The 27,565-nt window shown below is 36.5% G+C and overlaps 1 protein-coding gene, 1 long non-coding RNA gene and 1 other non-coding gene across 4 annotated transcripts; 1 reads left to right on the plus strand and 2 right to left on the minus strand.

Annotated features, from left to right (window-relative positions):
* Window positions 1-13,943: 13,943 nt before the first annotated feature.
* On the minus strand, window positions 13,944-21,734 carry LOC104087148 (uncharacterized). Of its 2 annotated transcripts, none has more exons than XR_684227.4 (3): window positions 21,644-21,734; window positions 19,783-19,988; window positions 13,944-16,350 (listed from the first exon to the last, which is right to left on the minus strand). It is a non-coding gene; the product is annotated as an uncharacterized lncRNA (long non-coding RNA). The 2 variants fall into 2 exon arrangements; XR_684226.4 differs by lacking the exon at window positions 21,644-21,734 and adding an exon at window positions 20,677-20,814.
* On the plus strand, window positions 14,264-17,968 carry LOC104087147 (cysteine-rich receptor-like protein kinase 19). The gene is made up of 7 exons (XM_009591553.4): window positions 14,264-15,344; window positions 15,454-15,591; window positions 15,677-15,810; window positions 16,664-16,874; window positions 17,062-17,299; window positions 17,376-17,526; window positions 17,608-17,968. The coding sequence occupies exons 1-7, from the start codon at window positions 14,264-14,266 to the stop codon at window positions 17,914-17,916; spliced, it is 2,262 nt and encodes a 753-aa protein (XP_009589848.1). The 3' UTR covers window positions 17,917-17,968.
* Window positions 19,866-19,968, minus strand: LOC117274385 (U6 spliceosomal RNA). The gene has a single exon (XR_004504491.1). It is a non-coding gene; the product is annotated as a U6 spliceosomal RNA (small nuclear RNA).
* Window positions 21,735-27,565: the final 5,831 nt, after the last annotated feature.

Consider the following 27,565-nt stretch of genomic DNA (forward strand, 5'->3'; position numbering starts at 1 on the left):
AGGGAAACAAACAAATCGTGAAAGTTTTCTATTGGGCTCAAGGTAAAAAAGAAAAAAGAAAATTTTCTACAGCTTTAGCTGTGATTATCCTTTGATCTGTGTAATTACGTTGGGTACTGAAGGTTTAATACCAGCGAGAAGTATTATAGGCAACAGCGTTATTCAAGTTTCTTCTAGATCACAAGGTTAAGGAGATTGAAGAGTACAATGATAGACAATACAAACGCCCTTTTATTAGAAGATAATGGACTAGTCTAAGTTAACTGTAGCATGGTAGATAAAAATTGACGAATTGAGTATTGAACATTTGATTTAGAGGGTTGGGTAATCTAAATTAGTTACTAATTATTCTTAACAAAGGATATTAATACGAGATTAATGTGATGTGATTATAGATTGATCGGAGAAAGTTGTACAGATTGCTCGAGGTGAAGCGTTTGGTAATTCGACACGAGTACCGTGAGTAGTAATCTTACCGCAATTTGTGTTTTCATAACCTGCATGGTTTATACATTATTTTGAAAATAAAATGTGTTACCGAATGTTTGAAATTGCATGTGGGACAAGTCATTTACTTGATATGTTACTGAATAATTTACTTGAGAGGTCTATAGTTATTTAAAATGTTCTTACTGTTACTACTGTTACTTGAGATATGATTACCGTTACCGAAATATAAGAATTGAAATGCCTTGTACTATTATGAAAATGCTTTCATGTAAATATTTATTGTTTACAAAGAAAAGTATAAATGGGAGGAGATTTTGAAGGATCCCGTAGCTAACGGCGGATTCGGTAGACCTGGTGCACCTTGTATTTACAGATTATTGATTACAATTATTATTGAATTTTGACAAGATTAATGTGAACTAGTGTGAACATTTGAAGCCTCCTTTTAGGAAGAAATTGGTAGATGCATTTTTCATGCATTTACATTGCATGTTCACACTTAATATGATGTCATGCATGACATTATTAAGGTCATTTCCCTTCTATAAATAGCAAGAGTTTTGTTCATTTGTAAATATCTCTCACTTGCCTTCTTATCTCCTAAGGCATTTGAATCTTCTTTCTCTCTTGTAGTATTTCACTTGTATTTTTGGAGTGAAATAAATTTGAGTTGATTGTGTCCGAGGACTAGGCAAAAATTAAATTTTGCCGAACCTCATTAATTTCTGGTGTTCATTTTATTATTGTCTCATTTACTATTTATTAGCTACATTTAGATATAGTAGTTATGATTTAATCACTCTTTATATATTCGGCTTCCGCAACAATTGGTATCAGAGCCAAGATTCTATCTTAGTATGCTCTGTGGTTGCAGCATAGTCTGAACTTCCACATTAGAAAAGAATTACTTTGGTGTTCTATACTGTCAGCAAATAAATAGTATTTGTAGCAAAATGGGAGATAATAAAAATGAAGAGTCCACATCGGGTGTCAGTAATACGTCGTTGATATCTTCGCGTATGACAAGAATTATGTCAAATACGAAATTTGCAGTTGAAATTTTTGACGGGTCAGGACATTTCGGGATGTGGCAAGTTGAGGTTCTTGATGTCCTTTTTCAACAAGGGCTAGATATTGCCATAGAAGAAAAGAAATCAGACAATATCGAAAAAGGAGATTGGAAGATTATCAACTGCGTTGCTTGTGGTATCATTCGATCTTACCTCGAAAGAGAACAAAAGTATCCACACACAAAAGAAACTTCTGCAAGTAAATTGTGGAATGCGTTGGAGGATAAATTCTTGAAGAAAAACAGTCAAAATAAACTTTACATGAAAAAAGGCGGTTACGCTTCACATATATTTCTGGTACTACAATGAATGATCATATCACCAGCTTTAATAAGTTGGCGACAGATTTGCAGAATATGGACGTGACTTTTAGTGATGGAGATATGGCCTTAATGTTATTAAGTTCACTTCCCGATGAGTACGAGCACCTCGAAACTACTCTACTTCATGGGAATGATGAAGTGTTTCTCAAAGAAGTTTGTTCTGTCTTGTATAGCTATGAACAAAGAAAGAGAGAAAAACAAAAGAGTGGAGAAGGAGAAGCACTGGTCATGAGAGGTCATTCTCAAAATCATATGAGAACGAAGAAAGGAAGATCCAAGTCAAGATCCAGACCCAGCAAAGATGAATGTGCCTTTTGCCGAGAAAGGGGGCATTGGAAGAAAGACTGTCCAAAGTTGAAAAACAAGGCCAAACCTAACAATGGAAAGGCTGTAATGGATTCAAATGTAGCTGATTGTGACGACTCTGATTTCTCACTAGTTACAACTGAGCCATTCAAACTATCTGACATATAGCTGATGGATTCAGCTTGTAGCTATCATATGTGTCCCAACATGGACTGGTTCATTGATTTTCAAGAAGGGGAATGTGGAGTTATTCACACTGCGAATAATAATCCTCTTACTGCATATGGTATTGGTTCAATCCGATTAAGGAACCATGATAGATTGATCAGAACATTAACAGATGTTCGATACGTACCGGAATTGAAGAAAAATCTCATTTCTGTAGGAGCCCTAGAGTCAAAGGGGCTCAAAGTCGTTGCAGAAAATGGGATAATGAGAATATGCTCCGGTGCACTAGTGGTAATGAAGGGAATTCGGAGAAATAATAACATGTACCACTATCACGGTAGTACAGTTATTGGGATAGCAACAGTGACATCCAGTGATGACAAGGAGGCAGAAGCAACCAAGCTATGGCACATGCGCTTGGGACATGCTGGAGAAAAATCCTTGAAGATTTTATTAGATCAAGGATTGTTAAAAGGAGTAAAGACTTGCAATTTGGAGTTTTGTGAGTATTGTGTCAAAGGAAAACAGACAAGGGTTAAATTTGGAACAGCAATCCATAATACTAAAGGTATTCTGGATTATGTTCACTCTGATGTTTGGGGTGCCTCCAAAACACCTTCATTAGACAGGAAACACTATTTTGTAACCTTTATTGATAACTTTTCCCGGAAAGTGTGGGTGTATACTATGAAAACCAAAGATGAGGTGCTCGAAATTTTTCAAGAAGGGGAATGTGGAGTTATTCACACCGCGAATAACAATCCTCTTACTGAATATGGTATTGGTTCAATCCGATTAAGGAACCATGATGGATTGATCAGAACATTAACAGATGTTCGATACGTACCGGAATTGAAAAAAATCTCATTTCTGTAGGAGCCCTAGAGTCAAAGGGGCTCAAAGTCGTTGCAAAAAATGGGATAGTGAGAATATGCTCTGGTGCACTAGTGGTAATAAAGAAAATTCGGAGAAATAATAACATGTACCACTATCACGGTAGTACAGTTATTGGGATAGCAACAGTGACATCCAGTGATGACAAGGAGGCAGAAGCAACCAAGCTATGGCACATGCTCTTGGGACATACTGGAGGAAAATCCTTGAAGATTTTATTATAGCAAGGATTGTTAAAAGGAGTAAAGACTTGCAATTTGGAGTTTTGTGAGTATTGTGTCAAGGGAAAACAGACAAGGATTAAATTTGGAACAGCAATCCATAATACTAAAGGTATTCTGGATTATGTTCACTCTGATGTTTGGGGTGCCTCCAAAACACCTTCATTAGACAGGAAACACTATTTTGTAACCTTTATTGATGACTTTTCCCGGAGAGTGTGGGTGTATACTATGAAAACCAAAGATGAGGTGCTGGAAATTTTTCAAGAAGGGGAATGTGGAGTTATTCACACCGCGAATAATAATCCTCTTACTGAATATGGTATTGGTTCAATCCGATTAAGGAACCATGATGGATTGATCAGAACATTAACAGATGTTCGATACGTACTGGAATTGAAGAAAAATCTCATTTCTGTAGGAGCCCTAGAGTCAAAGGGGCTCAAAGTCGTTGCAGAAAATGGGATAATGAGAATATGCTCCGGTGCACTAGTGGTAATAAAGGGAATTCGGAGAAATAATAACATGTACCACTATCACGGTAGTACAGTTATTGGGATAACAACAGTGACATCCAGTGATGACAAGGAGGTAGAAGCAACCAAGCTATGGCACATGCGCTTGGGACATGCTGGAGGAAAATCCTTGAAGATTTTATTAGAGCAAGGATTGTTAAAAGGAGTAAAGACTTGCAATTTGGAGTTTTGTGAGTATTGTATCAAGGGGAAACAAACAAGGGTTAAATTTGGAACAACAATCCATAATACTAAAGGTATTCTGGATTATGTTCACTCTGATGTTTGGGGTGCCTCCAAAACACCTTCATTAGGCGGGAAACACTATTTTGTAACCTTTATTGATGACTTTTCCCGGAGAGTGTGGGTGTATACTATGAAAACCAAAGATGAGGTGCTGTGAATTTTTCTCCAATGGAAGGCGATGATAGAGACTCAAACAGGCAGAAAGATAAAGTGTCTTCGCACAGATAACAGTGGAGAATACAAAAATGATCTTTACAATAAGATTTGTGAAGATGATGACATTTTGAGACATTTCACCGTCAGAAATACACCACAACAGAATGGAGTGGCAGAATGCATGAACCGGACTTTGCTGGAGAAAGTTCGATGTATGTTGTCCAATGCTGGCTTGGGCAAAGAATTTTTGTATAAGGCAATAACATATGCATGCCACCTCATTAATTGTCTACCATCTACCGCTATTGGAGGCAAGACACCATTTAAAAAACGGTATGGAAAACCTGCTGAAGATTATATTTTTTTGCATGTGTTTGGCTCAATTGCATACTATCATGTGAAAGAGTCAAAATTGGATCTGAGGGCAAAGAAAGCTATATTTATGGGGATTACTTCTGGAGTCAAAGGATACCGATTATGGTGTCCAGAGACAAGAAAAGTTATATTCAGCAGAGATGTTACCTTTGATGAATCTTCCATAATAGATAAGGTGATATTTGAAGATGTCAAACAAACTGATGGTGCTTTAAAGCAGGTGGAGTTTGAGAAAAAATTAATTTTCCCAACACAGGGAGAAAACAAGGAAACAATAGAAGATTTTCCCTGGAAGAAGAGTTAGTGGAAGGGGAGATTCAAACTCAGGAACCCCAACAACAACTTGAATCAATAGCAACCAGCAAGCCAAAAAGAACAATAAAGAAACATGTTCGTCTCATAGAGACGGTGGCTTGTGCATAGCTGATGGTGTTCCTACCACTTATAAAGACATAGTCCAAAGTTCAGAAGAAGATAAGTGCAGGATTGCCATGAATGAAGAAATGCAGTCCCTTCATCAGAATTGCACATGGAAATTGGCCAATCTCCCGAAGGGCAAGAAAGCAATTGGGTGCAAATGGGTATTTGCAAAGAAAGAAGGATTTCCTAACCAAGAAGATGTTCGCTACAAAGCAAGATTGGTAACCAAAGGGTACGCTCAAAAGGAGGGAATTGATTACAATGAGGTGTTTTCTCCAGTCGTGAAACACTTCTCCATTAGAGTTTTGTTGGCTTTGGTAGCACATTTGAATTTGGAACTAGTTCAGTTAGATGTAAAAACTGTAATTTTACATGGAGACTTGGAAGAGGAAATCTATATGACTCAGCCAGAAGGATTCAAAGTTGCCGAAAAGGAAAATATGGTGTGCAAACTTGAAAAATCATTGTACGGATTGAAACAATCTTCTAGACAATGGTACAAACGATTTGACAAGTTTATGTTACGTCAGAAGTACAGAAGAAGCAAATACGATCATTGTGTGTATTTGCGCAAGCTTGAAGATGGATCCTTCATATATCTTCTCCTATACGTTGATGATATGTTGATAGCTTCCAAAAGTCAAGAGGAAATTGAGAAGTTGAAGATTCATCTTAGAAAGGAGTTTGAGATGAAGGATTTAAGTGAGGCGAAGAAAATTCTTGGCATGGAGATAAAAAGAGATAGACATTCAAAGAAACTCTATCTATCTTAGAAAGAATACTTGAAGAAAGTAATAGATCGATTTGGCATGAATGAGAACACGAAGTCGGTTAGCATTCCTCTTGCTCCTCACTTTAAGCTTAGTGTTGCTATGTCGCCGAAGAATGAAGCTGAACGAGAGTATATGTCAAGAGTGCCATATGCGAATGCCGTTGGTAGCTTGATGTATGCAATGGTTTACACAAGACCTGATATTTTACATGCTATCGGAGTTGTAAGCAGGTATATGCATGATCCAGGAAAGGAGCATTGGCAAGCTGTGAAATAGATTCTACGGTATATTTGTAATACTATAGATGTTGGATTGATTTTTGAGCAGGAAGATAGTCAGTATCTGGTTGGATATTGTGACTCAGATTATGAGGGTGATTTGGACAAGCGTAGATCAACTACTAGTTATGTTTTCACTTTTATAAATACACAAGTTAGTTGGAAGTCTACTTTACAGTCAATGGTTGCTTTGTCTACTACTGAGGCAGAGTACATGGCAATTACAGAGGCTGTAAATGAGACAATTTGGCTTCAAGGGTTGCTTAAAGATCTTGGTATTGGTCAAGAAAATATCACACTATTTTGTGATAGTCAGAGTGCTATCCAATTAGTAAAGAACCAAGTTTATCATGCAAGGACGAAGCACATTGATGTTCGATATCACTTTGTACGAGATATTATAGAAGAAGGTGGAGTCATGGTGCAGAAAATTCGGACTACAGACAACTCTGCCGATATGCTAACAAAAGTAGTGACTGCGATCAAGTTTCAACATTGTTTGAACTTGATCAACATTGTTGAACTTTGAAGATTGGAGTTGAATACACAATCAAAGATTCAAAATTTATCAGTAAGAGAAAATTGCAAAAGTGAAATCTTGCCAAGGTGGAGATTTGTTAAATTTTGACAAGATTAATGTGAACTAGTGTGAATATTTGAAGCCTCCTTTTAGGAAGAAATTGGTAGATGCATTTTTCATGCATTTACATTGCATGTTCACACTTAATATGATGTCATGCATGACATTATTAAGGTCGTTTCCCTTCTATAAATAGCAAGGGTTTTATTCATTTGTAAATATCTCTTATTTGCCTTCTTATCTCCTAAGGCATTTGAATCTTCTTTCTCTATTGTAGTATTTCACTTGTATTTTTGGAGTGAAATAAATTTGAGTTGATTGTGTCCGAGGACTAGGCAAAAATTAAATTTTGCCGAACCTCGTTAATTTCTGGTGTTCATTTTATTATTGTCTCATTTACTATTTATTAGCTACCTTTAGATATAGTAGTTGTGATTTAATCACTCTCTATATATTCGGCTTCCGCAACAATTATAACCCTCGCTAGTGGGAAAGTAGAACTAGCATACAGTTACAGTTTTCTCTCGAGTAGGGACCTACAGTTATATTTGACTCTTTTTACGAAGGGGTCCACACAGTGATACAGATTACATGATCCTTTCTTGGAAACCTCCCAAACATAAAGATCTTATATGACACAGCGCTTACTGAGTTTATTACCGAATGGTTAAGTGTTGTTACTCACTAAGCTAGAGACTCATTCCCCGCTATTTTTTTTTACAGAGATAGCAGTTGACACGAGCGAGGATTTCGTTAATTAGAGTACACGAGTTGCTAGTTTCTTATGAGCCTCGTACTTGTTCGTTGGGCGAAGCTTTTATTTATTGTTATTGTCTTTTCTTTTGAACTCTTAGAGTCTCTCCACAATCATTTTTATTAAGGTCATGAGTATTCATTCGTTATATTAGACTAGTCGCTAGTATTGCACTTTATTTTCGTATTTTTGAGATGGGTTTAATATTATTATTATGTTGATAAGATTGGTAATGTTGGTGAAAAGTAGTTTTTGGTTAGTTGATAAAGATTATAACCTATGTAGGTGAATATTGGTTGGTTGTTATTTGTTTACGAGACAAGAGAACTTATGGATAGTCCTATAACATGGGAAACTTTGTCCGATTTTTTATAAAATACCGATAAAACTTACTTGGAGGCACTTGCTCCTAAGCGTCGTTCATGATCCTAAATTGAGTCATGACATTATACCTTAGGGGAAGTCTATGAAGTTATCACAAAAAATGTGATTGAATACATAAAAAGTAGCGATACCAAAAGTTACAATTAAAATTTTAAAAATAGAATTGAAAAGAGAAATACAATTTTCTTGGGACAAAATTGAGAAATATTCTTGAATAAAGATAGTCTTTAACAAATAGATATTTATATTGTGTGGTTGTTAAAAAATTTTATTAGCCTAACTTCTGCAATTTACCCAAAATAGTTTTTCAGCTTAAACCTATTATAAATCATAGTCCACCGGATAAAACCAATTATCCCATATTCCCATCCATCATTGGACAAAAGACACAACAAATAGGTACAACTTTTTTGTCTCCAAAATTGTTTTTCTCTTTTTAATACTCCACTATACTTCTTTTCCCTCCCCAAATCTTACCATCTAACTTTTTACTGTTTTTATGTATTTCACTTTTGTTTTTCAATTCTTCCTCTCTAACACTCCGTGGGTTGTTTGGACATAAATATAATTTTGGTTTGTTTTTAAGTTTTGTGAGTGATTTGAGCGAAAGTTTTGAAAAACATCTTTTTGGAAATTTTTATATTTTCGAAAATACATTTTCAAGTAAAAATTGAAAATTTTATGAACAAACGCTGATTTAAAAAAAGTGAATTTTTTTTAAAAAAAAAAAATTTCTTATGTCCAAAAGGGCTCTTGTTCTCTTTCTTACTTTTACTTTTTTCGCAATTATTTTTTCTTTAACTTAGGACGTGGCTTTACATAGTTACTTGTTTAGACTTCGATAATATTTGTCTACCGACTCTTTTCATTTAATCTCTTTTTCTCTTCGTTTGATGGTTAATTTTGAATTTAAGAAAATAATTTTTTTAGATTTTTTATGTGTAAAAGACATATATATTAAGTGTAAAAGTAAATCTTCAATAAAATTATAAAACTAAAAACAAGTTTGTAAAGAGCCAAAAAACTAATTGACTCATGTCTTAAATAACCACTTGTTTAGACTTGATTAACATTTGTTCATTTAGCTCTTCTCATTTAATCTTTCTTCACTCTTTGTACGAGTGTTTTTTGAGAGTTAAGTTATAGAAATTTGATTGAAGTCTTACATAAATTTCTTAGGTTAATGTTAAGATGAATGATACTAGAAGTGACAGTAGAAGAGGTGAGATTTTCTGGTCAAGCTCTACATATTTCTGATGGTGTATATTGGTGGGTATGGTAAGTTTTGTAAGAATATCAAATTTTATGGTGTATATTGGTGGGTATGGTAGGTTCATTTGGATAGTACATGGAGCTCCGTACAAGCTATGGTCAAGCACGGCAGTGGCATAAAAGTCAGAGGACTTTGTTAAGTAAATGCAAGGATGCTACACTTGTCAGATCATATTAACTTTTTCCAAATATGCACCACGAGTTCTGTATGTGAAAACAACCAAACATCCTTTTTCACTCAAAATGAAAAAGCATAAATTACCAATTCATTTTGCAGGAGACAAAAATAGTTGGAAAAAAGTATTGAGAACCATATTATGTATAACGCATCTAAAAGATGCGCTATACCTTAACGGTCAGTTATCCTTTAATGGCCAGTTACCCCGTTAAGAAATAGCGCAAGTAATATACGTGCTATACTCAATATTTGCAGCCATGATAATTGACTGCATAACTGTCACGACCCAAAATCCACCTAATCGTGATGACACATAACCCAACCCGTCAGGTAAGCCAATTAACAACTATCCAATTCAATAATTATTTAACTGACTCTAATACACTCCCCAAGGACTGGTAGTACAAATCATGAGCTTCTAAAATTAGAATTTACAAAGCTTGTATAAAATAAATACATCATCTGTTCGAAATGTACATAAACAGATTTTTATAAATCTAAGGCTACCATGAACAAGAGGCAGCTACGACCGGCACACATGTACATCTTCAAATTCAGCTCCCGCCGATCACAGCAACATCGGCATCCAATATCTGCACGCAAGGTGCAGAAGTGTAGTATGAATACAAATGTATTCAATAAGTAACAAAACTAACCTTAGGTTGAAAGTAGTGACGAGCTGGAACAAAGGTCAGGGTCCAACACCAATTGCCAACAACAATTCATAACAATATAATGAAAATAACACCAGTAATAACTCAACAATAACTGCTCAGCTTGATCCGAAAATAAATATTTTCTTTTTAATTATAACAGTAAAACTCAAATCTTTTTGCCGAAATCACCAAGATATGAGTACGTTTTGTAAAAACTGTGATTTTTCCCGAAAAACTTTTCAATAATAGATAGGATGTTTCATTTTCAAATGGCACGAGGAAAATACATCTCTATGCCCACATGTCAAGGAGTATGTGAAAATCATGAATGACGCCATATCGTACAACATGAGGAAAAATGCATCACTATCTTTGTATGTCAAGTGTGCATGTCAATGCTATGCAACTCAGTGATAAAACCATATGCATACTCAGAGTATCAATTCACTCAGTCCTCACAGTCACTCAATCCTCCCAATCGCTCTGCACTCGGTACTCGGTACTAGCACTCAGTAGGTACCTGCGCTCACTGGGGGTCTGTACAGACTCCGGAGGGGCTCCTTCAGCCCAAGCGCTATAACAAGCCAATCATGGCACCAATCAATAAAACATGTTGCGGCGCGCAGCCCGATCCCATAAATATCCTCACATTCAGTCCCTCAGCCTCACTCAATCATCAATCTCTCCAGTCTCTCGGGCTCACAATGTCATGAAAATCAGCCCAAAAATGATGATATGATGAATCAATAAATAACAACAGAGACTGAGAGATGATATGAAATGAATGAACATGATTGAGTATGAAGTTACAATTTAAACAAATAATTCGGCAGCAGAAATGACCTCAGTGGGTCCCAATAATACCAACATTTGCCTAAGCATGATTTCTAATATGAGTCACACCTCAATTTCTCTAACACATAAAATACAGGGAGAAATGTAAGTTAATTGACTATAAAGCTTTACGGAATCAACTGAGTCTCAATTTCTACGGTGCACGCCCGTCACCTAGCATGTGTGTCACCTCCAAACAATTCACATAACACGTATAATCAGGGTTCATACCCTCAGCTCCAAGATTAGAGATGTTACTTACCTCGAATAAGCCGAATCCAAATGTCGAGCAAGCTAAATAATGTTCCAGAAATTCCATTCTGCGCGTATCAACTTCTGAACAGCTCAAATCTAGTCACAATTAATTCGAGTCAGTCAACACAAATTATAGGAATTAATTCCATATCAAAATACTAATTTTTCCCACAAAATCCGAAATTACACTCAAAAATCGCCTGTGGGGCCCACGTCTCGAAACCCGATTAAAAGTTATAAAATATGAACGCTCGTTCAACCACGAGTCTAACCATACAAATTTTATCAAATTCCGATATCAACTCGACCCTCAAATTTTTAAATTAAACCAAGAGGGTTTTTCTAAATTTTCCAACTTAATTCACCAATTAAATACCATGAATTCGGGTAATTTGACCAATATTGAGTTAATAACACTTACCCCGTTATTTTTCTTGAAAATCTCCTGAAAATCGCCTCTTCCCGAGCTCTAAATCGTCAAAAATGGTCCCATTTTCAGAACTTAAAGTTTCTGTCCAGGCTTCTCTTCTTCGCGAACGCGGCCCTTGCCTAGCGTTCGCGAAGCATAAAAATGTGCTGCCATCAAATTTCTCTTCGCGTTCGCGAGACAGCCCACGCGAACGCGATGCACACTGAGCTTGACCTTTGCGAACGCAGCCCCTTCTACGCGAACGCGAAGCATAATCTCACACGCCTCACCAATAACCCTTCCGGAATGCATGGCTCCTTCCGCAAACGTGAAGGCTAAAATTTCCCAGGCCAAGTTTTCTCTTCGCGAATGCGATCTTCCAGTCGCGAACGCGTAGCCTTACCTTCTTACATTGTGCGAACGCGAGGCCCCTGTCAAGAACGCGTAGCACAAAGATCAGTACCCAACAAATCCTTCTTCGCGAACGCGTGAACTCCTTCGCGTTTGCAAAGAACAAACCACGCACCAGACATCAGCAGTAGCAAAACAAGGATAAATGGGCCGAAACCACTCTGAATCACACCCGAATCCCTCGGGACCTCAACCAAACATACCAACAAGTCCCAAAACATTATACGAACTTAGTCGAAACCTCAAATCACATCAAACAACGCTAAACCCACGAATCATACCCCAATTCAATCTTAACAAACTAACAAATTCTAACTTCTACATTCAATGCCGAAACCTATCAAACTCAAGTCTGATTGACCTCAAATTTTGCGTACAAGTCATAAATGACATAATAAAGCTATTCCAATTTCCAGAATCGTATTCCTAATTTAACTACGGACTTCCAAATTATTTTTCGGACACGCTCCTAATTCTAAAATCACCATACGGAGCTATTAGAATCATCAAAATTTTATTTCGGAGAAGTTTACACATAAATCAACATCCGCTAAACTATTTCGACTTAAGCTTTAAACCTTGGAACTAAGTGTTCCAATTCATTCCAAAACCTCACCAGACCCGAACCAATTTCCCCGGCAAGTCACATAATAACTGTAAAACATAAATTGAGCAGTAAATGGGGGAACAGAGTTGTAATACTCAAAACGACCAGTCGGGTCGTTACAATAACGCATCAATTATATGCACTATGCATAAACATGAACGAGATTCCTTTCGCTTTCAAAATACTTTGGTCATTTTTAAAATCCGACAACTCTTCTTACATGTTATGACACAAAAGTCCATTTTTCTTTCTTGTTTGAAAGCAAGGATTAAAGGCACTTACTAGCCAATCATAATACTGATATTTAAAGACACTTATTAGCCACTTAATACAATCACCTAAAAAGTACTATTAGCTACTTAAACTTAATGCTATCACTTAAAGACACTTATTAGCCACTTAGGGGTTATTTGATACTCTCTCCGGTTCATAATAAGTGATTTTTTAATTTTTGGTACACCCTTTAAGAATAGCAAATTATGGCGTTAACAATATCATGATTTTTAATACATGAATAAACATGTATAAAGACATAAATATGCTTCTAAGCCCTTTTCAAATCCTTTCCAAAGAATGTGGAAGGTAGTTTTGTATATAAATATTTTTTAAAAAAAATTATTCAATGCATGTTATTTTTAATACACTAAAACCAACCAGTCGATAAAAAATAATTTCAGCATAACTAATCTTAACCGGTTGATTTTGGTGTATTAAAAATAATATGCATTGGATAATCTTTAAATATCAGTATTATGATTGGCTAGTAAGTGCCTTTAATCCTTGCTTTCAAACAAGAAAGAAAAATGGACTTTGGTGCCATAACATGTACGAAGAGTTGTCAGATTTTAAAAATGACCAAAGTATTTTGAAAGCGAAAGAAATCTCGTTCATGTTTATGCATAGCGCATATAATTGATGCGCTATGCAGTCAATTATTATGGCTACAAATACTGAGTATAGCACATATATTATATGCGCTATATTTTAACGGGGTAACTCGCCGTTAAGGTATAGCGCATCTTTTAGATGCGTTATACATAATATGGTCATCTAACACTTTTTTCCACCTATTTTTGAATAAACCAATAACATAGCTTTCATACCTTTATATATTTTGCCACAAAGCACTTACCAACAAGTTCAGATTGCGAAAGTTAAACATGTACTGCTGGTTCTAAAACTGTATAGCTTTTTGGTATCAAGAATTTTCTGGTTATATGAGAAAAATACAAAAGGTCAACCCGCTATGCGTGAAGTCCGGGGAAGAAAATACAAGGATGACCAAACATCCAAGATTTCACGGCTCTTTCCAGCATAGTTAGATATACCTAAAAGCCAAATTCATATTGACTTCATAAATGCACAGGAGTTTCTACGAAAGCAACCAAAATCATTTTTGATCACAAAGGAACAAGCATACAACAAATTGACCAATTCAATCTTTACAAGCAAAGGGGTTAGGCAAATCAAAAACTTAGTTATAGACCTTTACATATTGTGTTACATGGCACTTCTTTTGGTTATGACGGTGGTGTATAGCCAGTTTGGGCGTACCTCGACTATTCTCACCAGCACATACACTTTATCAAGAATACCTGTTATCGTGTTACAAGGCACTTTACCAAGAAGTTTACAAGGTTGACAGTTAGATATGTCCTGCTGGTTCTAAAAGAGTATTGCTTGACATCAAGAATCTTTGCTAAAGAAGAATTTAACTGTTTATTTCAAATGTCTTCCAAAAACCTCTTCTCCTTCCTCTTTCTACTTGTTCTTCCGTTTTCGAGTTCTTCTGATGCAACAGCTTGGATAAAATCTGGGTTCTGGTATGCTGGCAGTGAGTTTCCAGTTCCTGAAATTCCTTCCACTATGTTCACACACATTCACTTTGCCTTTGCATATATTAACGCTTCAAGTTTTGAGCTTTACGTATCTCACTCAGATGAACCGTATATCTCTACCTTCTCAAACACTGTGAAGCAAAAGAATCCCTCAGTTATCACACTTCTATCCATCTGGGGAGGAAGAGATGAGTCCCCTAACTTTTTCGCGATGACTAGCCAGTTTTCTCGTAGGAAATCTTTCATCACAACGTCAATAAAAACTGCTCGACAATATGGATTTCAAGGGCTGGATCTTATTGGTGTCAACCCGAACACAGATGCAAACATGACTAATATGAGATCATTCATTGAAGAGTGGCGGACAGCGATTAATTCTGAGTCCAAGAGTTCTGGTACAAGAACACTGATCTTGACTATGGGAGCATACTACTCACCTATGCTAGATTCTATGTCCTACCCAATAGATACAATTATCAGAAACTTTGATTGGGTTCATCTCAAAGCATATGACTACTACTTGCCTACAAAAGATAATTTTACAGCACCACATGCAGCTTTATATGACCCTACTAGCAAACTAAATACAGACTATGGTATAAAGGAATGGATCAAGAGAGGATTACCAGCCAATAAAATAGTTCTAGGTTTGGCATACCATGGTTATGCATGGACACTTGTGAATCCAAAACATAACACGGTACGCACACCTGCAAGAGGTTTGGCAATAACACAAGACGGATCAATTAGCTACAGATACATCAAGCAGTATATGAAAAGTTATGGAGTCACACCAGTCTATAATTCCACATTTGTTGTGAACTATGTCACCATTGGATCATTTTGGATTGGTTATGATGATGTCGAGGCTATTAGAACTAAAGTTTCTTATGCGAAGGATAAGGGGCTTCTTGGTTTTGCTGCATTCCAAATACCAAGTGATGATGTCAATTGGGAGCTGTCAAAAACAGGTTTAAATCATAGAGAGCTTTGCTACCATTTCAAGATTCACCAACTCCTATACACTCAGCTCTATCAACTAATGTTTTTTTCACAAATTAATACTAACTTTCTTTACAGCTCAGGACCAAGAAGAAGAAGATCAAAGCGGCAGCAACCGAAGGTTACTGGCAATTCTTCTGCCAACGCTCACCCTCACCATTCTCCTACTAAGTACAATAGTGTTTATCTTGAAAAAGAAAACCTTAAGATCTGAAGGTAACTAATTCAACCCCTTGTCACTATTTCTTTTAACTGACCAACCAGAATATACTGGAATCGAAAAGCTTTCCTTTGATTATAGGGATCAGGGAATTGAATGAAAGAGCTATAGGTCATAACCTAAAAGTTTTCAAATTTGACAAAATAAAAGCAGCTACAGACAATTTCTCCATTAAAAACAAGCTGGGGGAAGGAGGATTTGGACCTGTTTATAAGGTATTATGTTGACAACCCAACATTTGCTTCTTTTTAGTTTTTGTGAAGATAATGAGAAAACCCTGAGGTCCAGTGGACCACTGTTCGAAACTAGGTGGATGACCGGCCTGCCTTCTACCTTCTCCACTTAAATACCAGACTTTTGTTTGTGGCATGGTTCAAACCTGTGATGAATGCCTAAACCACGCAAGCACACATCACAAGCTGGCTCTTACCACTAGAGCAAAGCTCTACTAGGGCAACTTTTGCTTTATCCTTTTACAAGTGTTTCGAATTATAAGTCGTAGTGCTAGGTGGCCATGAGATCAGAGAATCCTAAGCATAATATATCAGAAGTACAGAAACAAGTACGGCAGGGAAATGGAATTACCACCTTGGTAGCATTCAAAAATAACCATAATCATTTAAGAAAACAAAAGAAACTAAAAAGTAACAAGTCCCTAGTTAGTGCATAACATACCTTTTAACTACCTTCAATTGTTATCGGTAAAGTCCTTGGAAGAAGCCAAAACTTTTGTTTGTTTGTTTTCATTCACTTCACTGAAACAGAAAAGAGTAAAAACAGTGGAGTCCAATTCGTAAAAGCAGTCATCAAGCAAAATGAGATGAAAAAGAACAGTTTTAAAATGACTTCCTATTGATGCATCAAAATCATCGTTTGGAGCATACAAATAGAAAAATTAAGCTAATCTTATGCACTTTTAGCACTCAATGTGTATTGTCACCACTTCTCCAAGCAAATACCTGAGATACTTTGTGCAGTTGGACAAGATGTGAAAAAAGCTTTACATGGTAAGTGGGAAGATAGCCTTATGACCAGTTTAGATAGTAATCATACTCCCTATTTTCCCAGGGAAGGTTAAGTGATGGGCAAGAAATTGCAATAAAACGGCTTTCAGCATACTCTAAGCAAGGAGTAGAAGAGTTCCAGAATGAGGTCACACTTGCTTCAAAGTTACAGCATGTCAATGTTCTACAACTTCAGGGATGTTGCACTGAAAGAGAAGAGAAGATACTGATTTATGAGTACATGCCAAATAAAAGTTTGGATTTCTACCTTTACGGTGTGTAAACTCTTACTTCATTACAAAATTATATTGAATCCAGAAAATCTTGGCATATAACAAATTACACCATGTACACAACATCTAGTAAACAAAATGTGTAATAGCACTTCATATGGTAATCCAAGATCTTAAGGCATATGATCATCTATATGCCACATGTCCAATAAGTCATTATGTGATGCAGATCCAGTACAGAGCCTGCAGTTAGATTGGGAGACGCGGGTTCGTATTATAGGAGGAGTTACTCAAGGACTTCTATACCTACAAGAGTACTCAGCATTCACAGTCATTCACAGAGACTTGAAAGCTAGCAACATTTTACTGGACGATGAGATGAAACCGAAAATCTCAGATTTTGGTATAGCTAAACTTTTCCAGAAAGATGAAAAGGAAGCAAACACCGGAAGGATTGTCGGGACCTAGTAAATATCATGACTCTTAACCACTGTTACTTACTTAATACTCCTACCTCCTAACATTGCAGCTTGTGTTCTGTAGTGGTTGTGTTCCTCCAGAGTACGTTAAGCGAGGTCTATACTCCAGGAAATATGACGTTTACAGTTTTGGAGTTTTATTGTTGCAAATCCTTGGCGGAAAGAAGAATTCAAGTGAATATGGAATCAAGAACGATCTGAATCTTCTAGAATATGTAAGTCTTTGCCGTCTTATCTAACTAGTTCAATCTCAAAAGTTTCTACGTGGAAACTAAGCTAATACGATCAATATTCAGGCATATGAACTTTGGGAAAAAGGCAATGGAGTGGATTTTCTTGATCTGTCACTGCAAGATGATTCTCGAATAGGCAAGCAACTGAGATACATGCAAGCTGCACTATTGTGTGTCCAAGAAAAATGGGAAGACCGACCATCGATGTTGGAGGTGTACTCCATGCTCAAAAATGAAACTGAGGTCTTGCCCAATCCTAAAGTTCCTGCCTTTTCCAAGAATAAAGACAATGACACACAAGAGACTTTAGTCACACCTGACCTTACTTGTTCGGATAATAGTCTCACTATATCCCAACTTATAGCCCGTTAACACTTCAAAGTTTCAGGGAGCATTTTAATCTCATAAATGGTCTTTTTGCCTCTGTTTCTTTACTTGGTCTCCGGAATCCCGTAGAGCAAGTTACTGTCGTATACAATACATCACCCAGTCACAATTAGCAACTTTTTAAATAATTTTCCTTGGATGAAGGAAAATTGTTTAAGTAGTGAATTGAAGTATGACTAAAGTAGAGTCTAACATGTGATAGCCTATCAAGGAAATTCCCACAAGTTAACAAGTTAGATGCCAAGCCCGGTCTTCTTAAATTAATTGATCCAGCAACGACACTAAAACATTGCCACAGACTGAAGTATACTCAATGATTAACAAAGATCATTTTCAAAAATCCATGAGTAATTCTCCAGTACAGAGTTGGTTTATGACTTTGTGAAGTAATTTAAATACATGCGCGCGCACACATGTTATTGAGGCGAGAAAAAAATCTAAAAGATCCAAACTCTAGAAAAGCTAGTAGTTTTCGTAAGAAAGTAGTTTAAATACATGTCCGTTGTTATAGATTGAAGCATGTATTGGGCTCTAATTCTTTTTGATTGTTAAAAGGAAGTAGATAAATTTCAGCAACAACAGTGTGCTGGCAAGTAATTACAAGATGGATACAATTAAGAAATGTGTAATGAGCTAAGAAAGTCAATCATGGCACCTATGTCATTTATTATAGCCGTGTTACACCAAAAGAATTGCGAAGATATTCATCTTATTGGGCTCTAATTCTTCTACCATAAACTCAAGAACCTGTTTTAATGGTCAGTATGATTTTTATGGTGGCTCTAATTCTTCTGCCATATAAAATTTACCAACCATTAACACAGGTTCTTGAGTTTTGAACTAGCACGTTTACCAATCTGGGTCGGGAAATTAGTTTCTGGTAACAATTTTAAAGAATCTCAAACATGAAACTCCAGGTTGAGATAAGTTAATACGCTTTTCGCATAACTCAGCTTACAGCTGCTTTAGTTGATAGCTTAATTAACTTTTTGTTTAATGTTCCAAATAATCTTACGCCGCTCTTAGGAAAACCCCATCAAATGGTGACTGGGGGAGGAATTGGAAATCAGCATTCCCTCAACATAGCTCTATTTAGCTCAGACTCCTTTAACCCTGGTGTTCATGGTTATTCCTATTTTCTAAACAATGACAAATCTAATTAACTGGCAATATTTGTGCCCGTGCATTTTGTGTTGCCCTAAATGGAATGACTCTTATTACGTTGCGCCCCGACCCTGAGTCCCCATGTTCGCTTTTCCTGACTCGCAACCCATTTAGTTGGCAAAGCCAACAAGACTAGGAACATTCCCTTCATTCTATGCTTTTCTTGTTTCCACAGCGCTCTCTTTCACTGATTGAACTTTCAGTAGCAGGCAAATTGCCTCAAGATAGTGCAGGAGATGATAATTCTTTAGCTGGCGCTCGTTCATGTAAACGTATCTTGATACTGGTGTAGATCGGAGGTGGATATTCAAGTTCTAGTAGAGTTTTACTGTATTTTAAAAAATCAAATCACATTTACTAACCATATTATACATTCAAGGCAAATGAAGAGTACAAATGCATACCTGCTTAGTATGTCCATTTCCTCTTTCCCATTCGTATGCAAGAGAATTCATTTTGTTCTTTTGTTTTTCAATTAGCAACTTAAGTAAGAGAAATTTTAAACAGAGAGTTTCAATGCTTTAATTTCCAACACCAAACGACACAATTGTTCTTAAAAATTGAACACAAGGATAAGCTCAATACACTATCTGAATGCACTTTTGAAACTGAAATTTCACAACACTAATCAATATTTCTAAAGCAAGAAGCTTTTAACTTACACACTATTAGAAATTGGAAACTAACCTCAGGTTAGAGAGTTCAACTGAATAAGATTGAGTTAAAAAGCAAAAACCCACGAAAATGGAGCTCTGAAGAAATGGGAAGAAAAAATTTTGGACCATTTCTCGATTTGTGCTTGTCATCCTTGCGCAGGGGTCATGCTAATCTTCTCTGTATCATTCCAATTTTGTCTGATGTCCCGGAAGGGACGAACACAGGTGTGAAGGTTTCTGCACATAAACAGATGAGAGCTTAGTATACATCAGCCAGTCACAATTGCCAACTTCTTTCATAATTTTCTTTTGATGAAGGAAAATTGGTTAATTAGTGAATTGAAGTATGACGAAAGTGGAGTCATGAAAGATTATGCAGTAGAGTCCAACACGTGATTGCCTATCTAGGAAATTCCCACATTTTACAAGTTAAATGCTAATCCTAGTCTTCTTATATTAATGGATTCCATAAGGACATCAAAACATTGCCGCAGATTGAGATTCTTTTTTTTTTAGAAGATAGACTGAAATATACACACTGATTAACAAAGATCATTTTCACAAACGCACGAGTAATTCTCCAGTACAGAACTGGTTTATGCTTTGTGAAGTAGTTTAATCATATGCGCGTGCATATGCACATTATTGAGGGGAAAAAAGAAATTTAACAAAAGTTCCAAGCTCCAGTACTGTTAGAAGTTTCCATAAATCCCTTTTTATATATGGATGCATGTATTGGGCTCTAATTCTTGTCCCATAAAACGACTATAAACCATTAACACAGTATTTTGTGTTTTGAACTAGCACATATACCAAACTGGGTCGGGAAAATAGTTTCTGGTAACATTTTGAAGAATCTCAAACATGAATGATGAAACTCCAGGTTGAGATTAAGTTAATAAACTTTTTGCATAACTCTGCTTACAACTGTTGTGGTTGATAGCTTAAATAACTCCTTGTTTAATGTTCCAGATAATCCTAAGCTGCTCGAAGGAAACTCCCATCAATCAGTGACGGGGAGGAATTGGAAGATCAGAATTCCCTCTACATAGCTCTATTTAGCTCAGCCTCCTTTAACACTGGTGCTCATGGTTCTTCCAATTTTCTGGACCGCGACATACCTAATGAGAACTGGCAATGTTCGTGCCCGTGCATTCTTTCTTGCCCTAAATGAAATGGCTCTCTTAGTTATGTGGCACCAAGACCAGCGACCTGCACTTTTCCTGACTCGCAACCCATTAAGTTGGCTGCCAACAAGACTAGGACGTTCCCTTCAATCTATGCTAACCCCAGCCCAAGATGGGTTCTTGGAAAGCATGTCTCGACTGGCTTCCATTCAGCTATCAAAGTTCCAGTCGAGCTCTCTTCCACTGATTGTAACAGCCATTTTGCCTCAAAATAGTGCAAGAATGATACTTCTTCAGCTGGCCCTCATTCGTGTAGAAGTATCGTGCAGATCAGAAGTGGATATTCAAGTTGTAAAGTTCTACTGTGTTTTTAAGGAATCAAATCAATTTACATAACCATGTATATCCATTTGACATAGGTTGTTCAAAGCATATGCATATAACTTGCTTAGTATATTCCTTTCCTCTTTCCCATTTGTATGCAATTTGCCTAAACTTAAGCAAACAATTGAACACAAATATTCTTCCAAAATTGAACACATTCTTCTGATTAACTATAAAATTAAATGGTCAAAACACTAATTAGCCCAATTTCAGAAAGGATTTGACATGTATATTGGCGTATAATCTGGAAAAGATAATGCCTTCGCCATCGCCATAATGTGCATTTTGACCTAAATCTTGCAGGACACGTAATGCACTTCAGAAACTGAAATTGCAGAAATCTCTCATCATTATTTCTAAATGCAAGAAATGAAAACTGACCTCGGTTAGAGATTTAAACAATTTGGACCATTTCTCTGTATCGTTCCACTTTTATCGGATGTTCCCGAAGGGACAAGCTTACTTGTTAAGCTTCGGGACTGGACTGCCTAGTTGTGACTGGGCTTAACTATAATGGGCCGGTCTGACAAACTTCTTTTCTTGAGATTTTACTACTAGGAATATTATAAAGGAAAAATTGCCGGGTGTAGCTAAAGTATACACTGTATTTATCATTCGTAGTTATACTTTTAGAAAAATTATTATTCGTAGCTATATTTAAATTTTATAGCAAAATCACCTGTCTTTCTGTGTTTCGAGGGAAGAATTTTCTAGCAAATCTCTGTATTTCTGTATTTCGCATTATACCATATATGTATTTTTTCAGGTATGGAATGTCTTTTTTTTTTTGCACCATGTATATTTGACTATATTTTTGTAGTTATGTACCGATGTATACATCTCTGTATTTTTGTTGTTTGTATTTTTGTATACACCCCAATATTTCTGTATTTCGCTGTGATTATATTCATTGAGCGAATAAATACAGTGGATACAGGTTGTATTTGTTGCCCGAATTGATACAATTTACGCAGAGCTATATACATTGCGCGAACGAATGCAATGAATGCAAACGCCTGGCAAGGAAATATTTGCTATTACCGGTAAATATTGAAATAATAGCGGCGAATTATAATTAGCTATAAGACTCTAGTGCTCTCTGAAATTTCGTCTATAAAATATCAAGTCCTTTTTTCACAAGCTCAAATCTCAATATTAGGTTTATTTCCAACTTTTTTCTTACTTTAGAGGAGAGACCAAGTGGAAAGTATGTTTAACCCACAAAATCGTCTATGTGCCAAACGTATTATACCGTGAGACAAGTTTTTAGTAACAAAGCTTTAGATTCATCGGACCAACAACGTTAAAATCCCCGATAGTCAGCTATATAGTAATAACAATTTTTTCCTTAAACAAGTTGAGATATGTAACGATTCGACCGGTCGTTTTAAGTATTATAAACTCATTCCTCCAATTTACTGCTCAATTTTATGCTTTACAGTTATTTTATGACTTACCAGGTCAGTTGGTTCGGGTCCGGAAAAAATTCAGAGTGAAATGAGATACTTAGTCTCATAATTGAAAATTTAAGTTAGAAAAGTTGACCGGATGTGGACTTATGCGTAAACGATCTCGGATTTAAATTTTGATGATTCCAATAGCTCCGTATGGTGATTTTGGACTAAGGAGCGTGTCCGAAAAATTATTTGGAAGTCCGTAGTTAAATTAGGCTTGAAATGGCTAAGATAAGAATTTAAGTTTGGAAGTTTGACTGGGGAGTTGACTTTTTGATATCGGGGTCGGAATCCAGTTCAGAAAATTTTCATAGCTCCGTTATGTTATTTATGACTTGTGTGCAAAATTTGAGGTCAATCGGACTTGATTTGATAGGTTTCGGCATCGAATGTAGAAGTTGAAAATTCTTAAATTTCATTAAGCTTGAATTGGGATGTGATTCGTGGTTTTAGTATCGTTTTATGTGATTTGAGGTTTCAAATAAGTTCGTATGATATTTTAGGACTTGTTGGTATATTTGGTTGAGGTCTCGAGGGCCTCGGGTGAGTTTCAGATGGTTAACGGATCAAAAGTTGGACTAAAACAGCTGCTGTAATTTTTCTTCTGCTGGAAATTTGGGGAGCCCAGAAATCAAGCCAAGAAATCGAGCCGAGGATCGAGGGCCATGATCGAAGGCCAGGATCGAGGGCCATGATCGACAGCCAAGATCGAGGGCCAGGATCGAGGGCTAGGATCGAGGGCCAAGATCGAGGGCCAGGATCGAGGCCCAGGATCGAGAGCCATGATCGAGGCCCAGGATCGAGGACCATGATCGAGGCAAGACCGAGGGTTGCCTGGAGAAAATTATAAAGCAGGGGACTTCGTCCCATTCGCCATTTTTGAAAAATTGGAGCTTGAGGAGAGGCGATTTTTGATAGATTTTCAAGAAAAAATATTGTGGTAGGTGATTCTAACTCGGATTTGGTCAATATACACGAATATATTATTATTTTCACCATTTAATTAGTGTTTTGAGATTGATAAGGAAAATTTTAGAAATCTCATAGAAACGAATTTTTGAGATTTCGGTGTCGATTCGGAGTCGGATTTGAGTGAAACTGGTATGGTTGGACACGTAATTAAATGAGTTATCGGATTTTGTAACTTTTGTCGGGTTCCGAGATGTAGGCCCCACGGGCGATTTTTGAGCTAAATTTCGGATTTTTATGGAAAATTAGCATTTTCTTATGGAATTAATTCCGATAAATTTTATTGACTGAATCGAATTATTTGTGGCTAGATTCGAGGAGTTTGGAGGCCAATTCACGAGGCAAATGCTTAGCGGAATAAGAATTTCACGGTTTGAAGTAAGTAATAGTTTTAAATCTGGTCCTGAGGGTACGAAACCCCGGATTTTTGTGTTATGTGATTATTTTGGAGGTGACAGGCGTGTGGGCGTGTACCGAGGGGATTGTGACTTGGTCCGTCCCGTAAAATTGTAAGGTTGAATAACTTGTTGTTAGCTATATGCTCTCTATGTGTTAAAAAAATTTGACTATAAATCATGCTTAGGCTATATGATAGTACTGTTGGGATCCGCAAAGGTCGCGTACTTATTGAATTATTTGCTAATTGTTGTCTTGTACTCAGTCATGATTTTACATGCGTATCATACCTCAGTTTTTCTTGATATTTGTTGATACGCTATGTTATCTTTGTTTGGGCTGATCTTTGTGATTTTCGAAAGCCTGAGAGACTAGAGAGGTTGATGACTGAGTGAGGCCGGGGGCATGTCGGTGAGGTATGGATATTAAAGCACGTGAGTTGTTCGTGCAACACGTGAGTTGTCCGTGCAGCACGTAAGTTATCCGTGCAGGATATTATAGCACGTGAGTTATCCGTGCAGATTATAGCGCTTGGGCTGTAGGAGCCCCTCCGGAGTCTGTACATCCCCAGGGAGCGCGGGTACACATTGAGTGTGAGTGCTGAGGACTGGGAGCCCACTGAGGGATTGTTGTCCTGAGAGACTGTACTTGCTTTTCATTTGTTGTTGCACTTAGTTGCTATCTATCATTGTTGTGAAATTCTCTGAAAGATTTTATATCCGGATTACATGAACTTGAACTATATAAAACTGATTTGACTTAAACTGCTGGATTTGAAAGCATGTCTATTCTTTGCTGGAATTATTGGAAATGAACTATAACTGTGTAGCTTGTCACTATCTTCAGTTCCTTATTTATTATTGTTACTTGCTAAGTTAGTTGTACTCATACTACACCCTGCACTTCGTGTACAGATTCAGGTGTTCCCGGACATAGCGAGTGTTGATTCTTTCGCGCAGTGTTGAGGTAACTGTCGTATTTTGCAGACCTTGTCTCTTCTTCCCTATCTCCTTGTTTACTGTATTTGGTCTTAAACTATTATAGACCGTATTTTTCCGACTTGTATTCATAGTAGATGCTCATGTACTCAGTGACACCAGGTTTTGGGAGTATTTATATTTGTACTTGTGAGATTTCTTCCGCTAAATTTAATCATTCTGCTCTCAAATTTAAAAAAATATGAAAATTTATTGAGATTGTCGACTTGCCTAGTATTGAGATATGCGCCATCACGACGGGTGAGATTTTTGGGTCGTGACAAGTAATATCACACAAAATGGTGGAAAGTAAAAATTTTTATTTACAAACCAAAGATATTTACAGCTCAAATCAAAATCAAAATCAAAACAAGAATTTGGATATCATGCCCCAAACACCTGTAAACATCTCCTACTCAAACCTACCGATCTGTTCTAATTGATAATTGCAGTATTTCCTAGGTAAAGTCTCATCCGCTTAAAATTACAACGATATATTTTTTATATTTATGTCTTAAATTCATCTTTGTATTATAAAATTTAAAATTCAAAATATGTGCTTCGAATTATTCGTGTTTTTTTAAATCAGCGAATCTAAATTAAAAAGGGAAGTTAGTTCATATCTCGATCTAAATGGAGGAACTACAAAACATGAAACTATTTAGTCCTTGCCAGAAACTATTTACATTTGGTATGTCGAAAAAGTGTATAAAATTTATATAATTTTTGTATATAATATATATATATATATATATATATATATATATATATATATATATTTCAGCTATTATTTTAAAAGCGCATATACAATGACATTTTCCCATTATTTAATACCTTCATCCAAATGCTACGGCGATTTTTTTCTTATGTAGCCAACTACACGGTTGTACTAGATTTTGAAGAATTTTATGTTGAGATTAATTATGTCAATTTTTTTATATCGATTTTAAGTAAATTCAATAGTTTTCATAAGCTACATAGCTTAAATCAACTAGATGAATAAATTTTATTTCCTTGAGCGCATCTTCAGATATTTAAATCTTCTTCATGTTTGTGGGAGTTAATTTTTCAAATGGGCGAGTTGAACTGATTTTGGAGGGTCAAAATGAACTGAGCCAATAAATAGAATAGAAATAACATCGGGTAGCCACTATAAAGGGCTACTATTTAGGAATTAGCCTATGCGTCCTAAATTTCAGTTTTTCAGTTCAAATTTTTAGGACAAAAATGTCATGGATTGTCCTGAAGCTAAGAATTTTAGTCTAAAATTTCAGGACAACATAAGTGCTGGCTAATCTCTAAATAGCTGTCACGACCCAAAATTCTAACCTATCGTGATGATGCTTATCTCAGTACTAGGCAAGCCGACAACATCAATAACTCATGAGTTCCTTTAAGTTTGAAAACATAATGTTTAATACAATACCAAAAAACTAGCAAATTCCAATACAACACTCCCAAAACCTGGTGTCAGTGAGTACATGAGTATCTATACATTACAAGTTTGGGAAAAATCTGGTCTTTAATAATAATCTGAGACCAAATACAATAACAAAAGGATAGGGAAGGAGAGACAAGGTCTGCAAAACATGGCAGCTACCTCTGATTCTCTGGAAAATCGACTATGCAAAAGAATCAACACCCACTGTATCCGGGATCATCTAGATCTGCACACGAAGTGCAAGGTGTAGTATGAGTACAACCAACTCAGTAAGTAACAATAATAAATAAGAACTGAAGGTAGTGACGAGCTTCACAGCTAAGTCCAAATACAGTACTTTTCCACATAAAAGGGTAGGCATGCTCTCAAGTTCAACATTTAGAAATTCATAGTAATTTCATATCAAATTTGACTGAAACAGACAATAATATTTATCCGAAATTTCAAAAACAATAATGATATATGACAACTGAAATGCAGCAAATAATGAAATCAATACATCCTCTCGGAGTAACAGTCACTCAGTCCTTCCATTCACTCCAACCTCAGAGTCACTCTTTCCTCACAGTCACTCATCACTCGGCACTCGCGCTCGGCACTCGCACTCGGCACTCGGCACTCGCACTCAGTAGGTACTTGCGCTCACTGGGGGTGTGTACAGACTCCGGAGGGGCTCCTTCATCCCAAGCGCTATATCAAGCCAATCATGGCATAAATCAATAAACATGCTGTGGCGTGCAGTCCGATCCATAAATATCCTCACAATTAGGCCCTCGGCCTCACTCAGTCATCAACCTCTCCAGTCTCTCGGGCTCTCAGAAATCATGATAAGCAGCTCCAAAATAGTGATATGACGCATCAATAATAAATAAGAGAGACTGAGGTATGATATAAAATGAATAAACATGACTGAGTGAAAAATTACAATTTAAACATATTATTCAACCACAAAAATGACCTCAGTGGGTACCAATAATAGAAACATATGCCAAAGCATGATTTTTAATACGAGTCTCAGCTCAATTTTTCTCTAACATGTAGAGGATGTATGGATATTAACAGATTT

The sequence above is a fragment of the Nicotiana tomentosiformis genome, chromosome 11 (genome assembly GCF_000390325.3).
Source record: "Nicotiana tomentosiformis chromosome 11, ASM39032v3, whole genome shotgun sequence".
Taxonomy (NCBI): domain Eukaryota; kingdom Viridiplantae; phylum Streptophyta; class Magnoliopsida; order Solanales; family Solanaceae; genus Nicotiana; species Nicotiana tomentosiformis.

Coding starts and splice junctions, on each gene's coding strand:
- LOC104087147 (XM_009591553.4), top strand. CDS start 14,264: ATGTCTTCCAAAAACCTCTTCTCCTTCCTCTTTCTACTTGTTCTTCCG. Junction 15,811..16,663: donor GATTTGGACCTGTTTATAAG/GTATTATGTTGA, acceptor CTATTTTCCCAG/GGAAGGTTAAGTGATGGGCA. Junction 16,875..17,061: donor TTTGGATTTCTACCTTTACG/GTGTGTAAACTC, acceptor TATGTGATGCAG/ATCCAGTACAGAGCCTGCAG.